The 9,605-nt window shown below is 33.7% G+C and overlaps 1 protein-coding gene across 2 annotated transcripts in view; it reads right to left on the reverse strand.

Annotated features, from left to right (window-relative positions):
• Nucleotides 1-5,315: 5,315 nt before the first annotated feature.
• The window catches only part of LOC110024918 (protein PIN-LIKES 6-like), a 90,188-nt gene continuing 85,898 nt past the window's right edge, over nucleotides 5,316-9,605 (reverse strand). For both annotated transcript variants that reach the window (XM_020725112.1, XM_020725113.1), the window contains exons 9-11: nucleotides 7,060-7,112; nucleotides 5,880-6,074; nucleotides 5,316-5,752 (exon numbers count right to left, since the gene is read on the reverse strand). In XM_020725112.1, the coding sequence (XP_020580771.1) occupies nucleotides 5,631-5,752; nucleotides 5,880-6,074; nucleotides 7,060-7,112 (370 nt within the window). In that variant the 3' untranslated portion in view covers nucleotides 5,316-5,630. The remainder of the gene's footprint in view (nucleotides 5,753-5,879; nucleotides 6,075-7,059; nucleotides 7,113-9,605) is intronic.

A 9,605-nucleotide genomic window follows, 5' to 3' on the forward strand; every position in this document is an offset into this window, starting at 1 on the left:
CTTTGAAAAACCTTAATGATTTTAGTATTGTTTTCTGATTTTTGCATTAGGATTTTAGAACCTTTTACCTTTTGTAAATCTAAACATACAAACTGAATTTAGTGATGTAGTAAACAAGAACTTAGCCTGCTACATAAATTGATAAATTTACTTGTGGGATCACTATGAAAATTCTAATTTCGTATATTATTTGATTAACACGTAGACTTATATGGATGAATAATTGTCTCACAGTAATTTCGGGCATCAATTTGTTCTTCAACTTAAAGCACTAGTGATTATGTTACATTTACTAGTTTTGTGTTTTAACACAAATAAGTTTTTGTAAGAACATAATTCACCTCATGTTTATTCTACTCAGCATCTCCTGAGATTGTAGAAACTGGAAGGACTCATGATCATTATAAAGCACAAATTCTTGGTGAAACAAATAAAGCTCTCAATGTTTGAGAGCTCAAAACACAACATTCAGTTCTTGTTCGATTGTCAAACATTTCTGTTGAACATTACTTAATTTTTTGCTAAAATATTTAATGGGCTTATTACTTTGTGATAAAACAACACCAATTCTCACAACGAATGCATCCAATTCCATCACAAACGATTTTTCAAAATCTAAGATAACAAGTACTACAGCCTCATAGAGGACTATTTGATTTTGTCAAAACTAGATTATCTATTTGAATCTCACTTGAAAACTTTACTTTTTAAATAGTCCATAATAGGTGGCATTATAATGCTAAATCGTCAAATAAGCCTTTGATAGGAGTTTGTCAATCCATGAAAACTGCATATTTCAGTGAAGGATTTTGGAGTTGGCCAATATCGAATAGTCTGGATGTTGCTAGAATTTATATGAATGCTTCGGGAACTTACCACATAATTGAGGAGATGTACAACTGCGACAAAAAAAAAAATCACACTTGAAAATGTTTAGATATAATTGCTAATCTCTGAAAAGTCATAAAAAGTATTGAAAGAGGAAGCACATGTTCCTCTAATGATGGACTATAAACAAGAATATCACCAAAGTATACACCACAAAATTTACTTAGGAATGGTTTTAAAACCTCATTCAATGAATGCGTAATGGTACTAGGTGCATTGTAAAGGCTGAACGACATGAGTCACCATTCGTATAAGCCAATTTTGGTTTTAATAGTCATCTTCTATTCATCTCTTGGTCAGATTTGGATATGATGATAACCACTACGTAAGTCCAACACGGAGAAGATTTGAGACCCTATAAAGAATCCAATAAATCTTCTAATTGAGGCATATGAAATTTGAATATAGTTATGATTTTGTTGATGGCTCGTCTGTCAATACATAAGTACCATTATCCAATATTCTTTGGACCAATTATGACCAGCATGACACATGCACTCAAATTAGGCTGGATAAATTACTTTTTATTCAGTTTGTTCACCAAATCTTGTAAAAGATGTTGTTCTCCAGAACTCGTCTTATAGTGTGGCAAATTCGACAATGTAGAACTTGGCACAAAGTCAATCTGCCGCTGAAGTTTTCTTTATCCAGCAATTCCTTAGGAATTAAATCCTCAATTTGTTGTAGTAATTCATCGATGTAGTATGGCATCTTCTTTGAGTTGACGTTTTGTTATGTGACATAACTAAGTACATTTTATTTCCAATTTTGTACTCATGAAGTAACTGAGTTCTTAAAAATGATAAGAAGGCCACTGAAGCAATTTTTTTGTTTATGACAGTCATTTGTTGGTAGAAGTCTCAACTTCTGGCCTTTAAGTTCTATGACATAAGCATTTATTCTTCCATATTACTAAAACCCTTCATCAAATTGCCATCGTCGACCTGAAATAAGATGACAGACATCCAAGTCTATGACATCACATAAAAGTTCACAATCGTATTGTTTCCAAATGAAGAATGAAAGTTTCCACGTCAATTCACATAAATTAAAATCCCTCATTTCACTCAGCTAATTTTATAAGGCTATGAATGTTTGGTGATTTTTAATTGTAGTTCTTTAACACTCTAGAAGGAATAATATTTTCAGTACACCCATTATCAATAATAAGATCACATACTTTACCTCCAATAGTACATCTAAGCTGGAATATTGACTGCCTTTGAGTGTAGTTGTTACGACAAGGAGTCAGTAATACCTCCTTGAGTAAAAGATATAAATTCTCCTTCATTTTTAGACAAATCTTCTAGTTCTTCATTCACACATGGTAGCTTGGAGCTTCCGTTTGCTGCTTGATCACTTCTAAAAATTATATTTACTTTCTATTTTGGCACTCATTGTATCCGTGACCTGGTTGGAAACATCTAAAGCTTTTTCTTGGTCCAAGTCATTGATATGCATTATCTCGATTAGGAAAATTCTTATAATTAGACTTTACCTTAACAGTTGTGGGTGGTTCAAATTGGTTTGGCCTTGAAGGGAGGTCATTTTGAGAGTTTGAGTTCCTTTGTTCTAATCTATAGTTGATTTAGTTGTTCCTCGTCCCATATAAAGAGGTTTGGTTGTCTAGATTGTTGAAGTTTAGTCTTATATGCAAAATAGATGGCCTACGAAAAAGACCATATTGAGTTCATCTCCAAATTCTCTTGAACAGAATCTTTAATTCTCCCCATGTAACTTGCTACCAGCTGATATTCAGTTTCGTTCAGTTATTTCATGCACTAAGTTGATAGAATTCTTCAATAGAAGCACTATCAGTTCACTTGCCTTAGACACATCTTTGATAATGTAAATATAACATTTGTTAATAATCTGTAGGAAGGAAGTGTCCTCTCATCGACTGCTTCATAGATGCCTAACTTTTCACACTTGATCGTCCTTCTCGCTTAGGATCCACAATAATTGAGCCCAATACACTTTGACTCCACCTTTCAATTAGCAAGCCACATACTTCACTTGTTTATCTAGAGGTATATCCATATACTCAAAAAATGATTCAATCGCTTGTTCCCAATCTAAATAATCCTGAATGTGTGGCCATCAAAATATGGTATATCCAATTTTACTCTAAATTCACATGGTTATAATTTTCAGAACTTCATCACAACTGAGGTTTATGCCAAGTCTCCACTTCACTTTTTGAATCAAAATCATCATATTTCCCTCGACAGAATGAGTTTCTTCCTACCTTGGATTATGTACAATAAATTGGAATCAAATTAGGTCGTAGGGATCTCCTAATTTCCTAATTAAACAGGAAGGGGTCTTCATTACCTAGTTGGTTGCCAGAATTTCCAATGCGGTTGTTGGAATGAATATCTCCCCACTTATTAGCGATCGAATTTTACGTTTTGTTTTCAACAAAAACTGTTGAAACCCTTGATTGAGCTTGTCCAATCTACGGTCGAGAAAAGCTAACACTTCTAGCATGTTTTCCCACTCACGAACATCTTCACTAATAGGTCGTTCGCGTGCATCCGTGATGAGGATCTTATACCAATCTGATGCAACCCAAAATACAAGACAAAAAGAAAAGGAGAAAGCAAACAAAATATCCTTCTTTTATAATTTTTATGCAAATAGAGTATCAAATATAAGTTACCTCTAACATAAGTTCCCCAAGCCCATATATATTGCTACACATCTATAAAGGCATTATCTGATATAACCTTTAACTAAAACTATAACATGTAACACGATCATACTTGTTACTATTTAATAATACCAAATAAAAGGAGAACAAGTAAATTGAAAACATTACAACTTGCTGTAATACTTTCCCTCCTCCCTCTGGAACACTTAGCAACATTAACTAAACAAAATAGCTTTAAAGAAGGATTAACTTATTAGGTATATCAAGGATGATAGTTCACATAAGTTTTTATAATTTGAGCAAATTTCAATCATAAATTTATGCATATATATAAAATCTTAAACTCTTATTACTTAAATCATTAGAGTTCATAAATTGCCAATCAAGCTGTTGATACGTTTCTTTACGTTGCGGTGTTAGAGAAATGTGTTGCTAATTTTTATTATGATTCACATACATATCTTCAGATTCTTATGATTTTACATATCTAATTTTAATTTTATTTTTTTTTACATCTATATCACCCAAATATTTGGTATCACAACAAAAATGCCATTACTTTAACATTTCAAAATGTTAATTACATGTGTATGTAAGATGACATACATGTAAAATTGAAGTTTAGTTGTTAGATATGTAAAAATACATATGAATTGTGTGGTACGCATGTAAATCTTCCATTATGAATTTATGCAAATGTAGGCCTGTAAAGGCCACGCCTTTCAGAAAGCACCCTACAGAGATATTAGATACGGTACCTGTCATGAGAGAAGTAGACTTATATACTACTCTTAATTGAAATTGAAAATGAGTGATTAAAAATTTCTTATTATCTCTGCTTTTTCAACGAACAAATAATTATTGCCTCTCAAAACTTGAGCTAATTTGAGATGAATCCTCCCATTTATCAAGATCTAGGAATCACTACTAATTCTCAAATTACTCAAAAGAGATGATATATTCTTCAAATTCAAGGAGATCATAATTAAGGCGTTAAGAGTTTTATATTTATTCACATTATATATGCTTAAGATAATTACCTACAGAGCACCTGAAACATTGATATTTACAAATCAACGATCCTCGTCCATCCATTTCTCAAGTTCTCATTCAACCAGCTATAAATCCATCCATCCAGCCAAACACAGAATCAAAAAAAGTAAAGAGAGCTGGAAAGAACTTGATAACTTTGCTCCCTAAAACAAATTTTATAAAATGATAACTGGAAAAAAAAAACACAGAAATCAAAAGTTCAACCAAACATTCAAAGCAAGAAATGGCTTTCACACAGTAATTAATCTCTTAAAAACCTGGCAATACTAATTTAATTAATTGCAACTATAACCTTTATCGATTTTAAGAAAAACTTATTAGGTAATGGAGCAGACGTACAGAATTTTTCTGGTGCAGGGATTGCTTTTGCTTCTCAGAATAGTTTCTTCAATACACAACAAAATAATGGAATGATTGGACCTAAAAGAACCCACCATGACAAGAAATCTGGGTAATCGTGGCCTGCTACTGCTGTGCTCCAGTTTAGTTTTAAATAAGTTTGGGGCATTTACATACGTATCACCTAATTCCTATGTATTTACATACCTAACAACAAAACTTGGTCATTTTACATTTAAATCACCCCAATTCTTTCATATCACAAAAAATACCACCATTTTAACTTTCAGAAGTGAAATATACATTTTCATGCCAGACAAGGTGGCATGGCATGTATGTTAAAATTGAAATTTGGGTGTCAGATACGTAAATACATAGGAATTATGTGGTATGAATGTAAACCTTCCATTAGAGTTGATAAGATGTCAGAAGCGGAAGTCCAGCTAATAGCTCCTTTATCAATACTAGAATCTAAATAAAACAAACTTGGAAATCATACTTGTTAGCATATTTCATAAACTCAGATGAGTAACATTATATCATACTATCTTCAACAAATTCCCACTTATCCTTTCCCAGAGCCAATTCTCTGTGCAGACATGACTTTCAAAGACAAGAAGAGTGGATGCGTTTCATGTAAATTATCAAAATAATGAGCCCTTTATGCAAGAATCTTACTAAGAAGCTTATAGGACTTTTAGAAGAGTATCGCCAAATATAGAATAATCCATCCAGCCATGGAAAATACTGCAAATATATGAACCCAGAACAGGACGGCAGCAGCTTCCTTCCCACACCCTTGCAGATTTGCAACAGCACCTATATCCAGAATAGAATTATAAGCAGTTAGAATTTTAAGGTAAAATGATGATTCATTAGGTCTTCATTGGGAAAAGACCTAAGTATTTGGTTTTACAGAAAAACTAAGAAGATGAGAAGATTATACCAGAGATCACAGAAGTGGGCATTGTGTGCTGTAGCAAAAGAACAAATTTAAACATCTTGTCACCATTTGGGATGAACCCAAGCTTGTCAACCAAAGTGACAATGCCGAGGCCTACAGGAGGAATAAGGACCAAGCGTGCAAATACTATGGAAGCCATTGTGCGGAAGCCAAGCCTTCTACTTCCAACACCTGGACCTGAATGAATTTGTGATACAAAAATATCCCCTTTCAGTACATTTTGCTTGTTCATAATTTGAAAATTGGTGATAATCTTTAATAATATTCTTCCTGAACTCAGTTTGGTTTCATTAGATTATATGAGATTAATATATAGAAAACATTTGATAATGTATCTGACACCACCTCAAATAATCAAAGCACCAGCACATTCTTTTCCAACTTGTTAAAAACTTCCTCTTCTCTTTTTAAAAGTGGGTGTGTTGGCATTATTTTTTTGTGGCATTTGCATACATACCACCAAATTCCTATATATTTAAATACCTAACACCTAATCTTTACTTTTTACATCTATAACACCCAAATCTTTCATATCACATCAAAAATACCCCTATTTAGCTTTTAAAATGTCAGACTTTTCAATCATAGAAAAGGTGACATAGTTGATAATTAAAATTTAGGAGCTAGATGTGTAAATACGTAGGAAGCGAGTGGTATGTATGTAAATCTTCCTAAATTTTTTAGGGTGTTGGGAAGAAGGGATGCGGATACACAATCCTTGAGCACAGTAAAGTATACATGCACCTTCCATTTTTAGCTTATTACGCTACAATTTGGTTGCCTATTATAAGAAGCCCATAGTGAGTCACAAAACCTTTTTTAATATCTGTAAGAATGTGAATTAACTCTAGGCTTCCAAGTTAACAAATTATACACTATTATTTGAAGGGGATAAAAAAAGATATATCACATCTACACTGAAAGGCTTTACATCATGCAACTAAACAACAAAACCTTTTTCTTATTTACCTTTTTTATTTGTTTTCACTACTTTGCCCAAATCCATCAGTATAATAGAAGAGTCCACAACACAGTGACCAAACAAAGAACACAGTGAAAGTTCCATAAATGAAATTATTTAGTAGTGTTGTACTCTTTCATCTTAAGCTAACACATCATGAAATTTAGATCAGATTATAACTCAGAGGAAAGCTTCACATACCATCAATAAGATTACCGCCCAAAGCCAGCAAAATGCAAGGAATCATTGCTTCCCTGAAACACAAAGTTCATTAAAAGAGAAGCATTTAAACAGAAAATTTGCTAACTTTCAGGTGAAATAGAATTTTTTTTTCTGTTTACCATTATATTAAATGATAGAACAGGACAGAAAAGCACCATATAATTATTCTTCAACATGTTTTGATGAAGATAGGAAGTCCTTCAAAAATAAACTACAAGCATTTAATAATAGAAAAGCCATAAGCCCACACTAAGGTATATCAATTTCAAATTGCACAACAGAAAAATGTATCTGTAGATGCAAGTGGAACCACCCATTTTGATGAATTTAAGCCCAGAGACGAAGAAAATCAGAATGAAAATGTGGTCTGATATAAAAATAATACTTGAAACTAACGTCACCATCTTATATCGATATTGATGTCTAGTGTTTGTAGTTCAAGGATTATTATTAAATTAATAATTGCGAGACATGGCAATTTTCAAATTCCAACGTTTAATTTCCATAACAATTTGGTTATAATTATGATAAAGCAATCGCTTAATGAAGCACAAATATCATGAAGATTTCTGAATATCTGGCAAGGTACCATTGAATGGTTTGAACACAGTGCAGTGGCGAGAGCATTTTGGCTTCCCAACAGTGAACAAGCTATATAAGAGGTAGAATTACTTTGCAGCGACTATAAATATAAGAGAACCATTTTTTGGGGCATTTACATCAAACCAAACAGTTCTTAGGTATTTACATATCTAACACCTAAACATTCATACTTACATACATACCATGTTAAGCGCTAGAGCCCGATCCACGCCTCCCCAACCCCGCTCCGCTCCCGATCATGAATTGTCGCGATCCCACTCCCGATCGCCCGCTCCCGCTCTCCCGACCGCGACCTGCGGTTTCGCGATAACCGCCGCTCCCTGGTCCCGATTCGCTAAGAGTCGCGCCTCCCTGCTGTCGCGAACTGTTCCCACCTTCCGTCTCCTTTAAGTTGAACATAAGAGAGAGAGTTTCCTAAGTTACGTTTTGTGTTTCTTCTTCAGGTTTTATCGAGATAGAGGAAGAGTTCTTCGGACTTCCACGAGACAGTGAAAGAGAAGTGCAAGGAGTAGTTCCTTGCGGTAGAGGAAGAAGAAGGAAGAAGAAAGAAGAAGAAGATTGTTCTCCCTTAAATTCTTCTTGGTGACTTGTGGCACAAAAGAAATTGGGCTTATTTCTCTTGTAAGTTTATCTTCTTCGGTGTATCACGGTGTGGAGTTTCTTCAGTGTATCTCAATGTAGAGAGAGAAGAACAGAGAAAGAATAACAAGAGCAATAAAGTGAGAGTGAGAGATTCCTATTGTAAGTCGAGGTGATCGACTGGTGTAAGTTCCTCAAGTAGTAAAATCCTCTGCAACTCCGTGCCGAACCACGTAAATCTGTGTGTTTTTTTCTGGTGTAATTTTTCTCGTTCTATTTTTCGCTTTGTCGATCGTTCTCCTGTTTGAGTTATATATATATACCACATCAACTGATATTTCTATCTATATAATGTGCAACATACCACTCAAATCTTTAACATCACATAAAAAAATATCAGCATCACTATCTTTTTAAAAGTGACATATACCTTTTCATGTATACATTTATGAAACCAAGATGTTATAGGTGTAAATATCAAAATTTTGAGTGTTAGATATGCAAGCAGATTAGAATTGTGTGGTATGAGTATAAATTTCCCTTTTTTTATTTCAAGTGCCACTAAGCAGTTTTCCAAACATCAAATATCTTTCAAAGTTTAATAATCTTAGATGGAAACAGTCAAATATCATCCAGCATTCAAACTAATACTATATTGATATCCACCTGGAATGAGAACACGTACATGTATTTTTTTTCATCTTTATTTACATTGCAACATCTCAAAAAGAGTAACTTTTTGAAGAAAAATATCATGAATCCATAGACAAAATAAATATATTCTCACTTTGATAACCAAACAAAGTTAAACGTATTTACATTGCAACCATTACTTTTTTCACCTCTTCAAATTTTGCATCCAATACCTCACAAGAAAGTGCAAAAAATAAAGTTTATGTATTAGATATGTAAATACATAAGATTTACGAGGTATGCATGTCAATCTTCCATCAGTTCCTTAACATTTGTGGGATTTCCGATGCAAATGTCTTGAAATCATTCCAATAAGGTATGTCTACCCAATGGTTATGAGATGTGACATCTCTCATATCCACAATCCATGTGGATATGACTATTGGCCACAAGCAAAGAGTCTAAGGATTATTTTGAGATTTAATCTATTTGTGAAGCAATGCACAAATCAAACTTCACATATTGTCGCAAGGTATAACAAAGTCACAAAAAGAAAAAAGAGGAGCATAATTATGAAAGAATAGGCACATTTAGTGTGATGCAAGGCTCAAAAAGGAAGCTGCAAGGGCCGCCCGACCCTTGGTCTGGGTTAGAGTTGCTGCCCAAGAGGAGGGGTCTCCCCCCTTCTAGTTTTTTACTACTATATATAT

Source organism: Phalaenopsis equestris, unplaced genomic scaffold (genome assembly GCF_001263595.1).
Source record: "Phalaenopsis equestris unplaced genomic scaffold, ASM126359v1 Scaffold000278, whole genome shotgun sequence".
Lineage (NCBI taxonomy): Eukaryota > Viridiplantae > Streptophyta > Magnoliopsida > Asparagales > Orchidaceae > Phalaenopsis > Phalaenopsis equestris.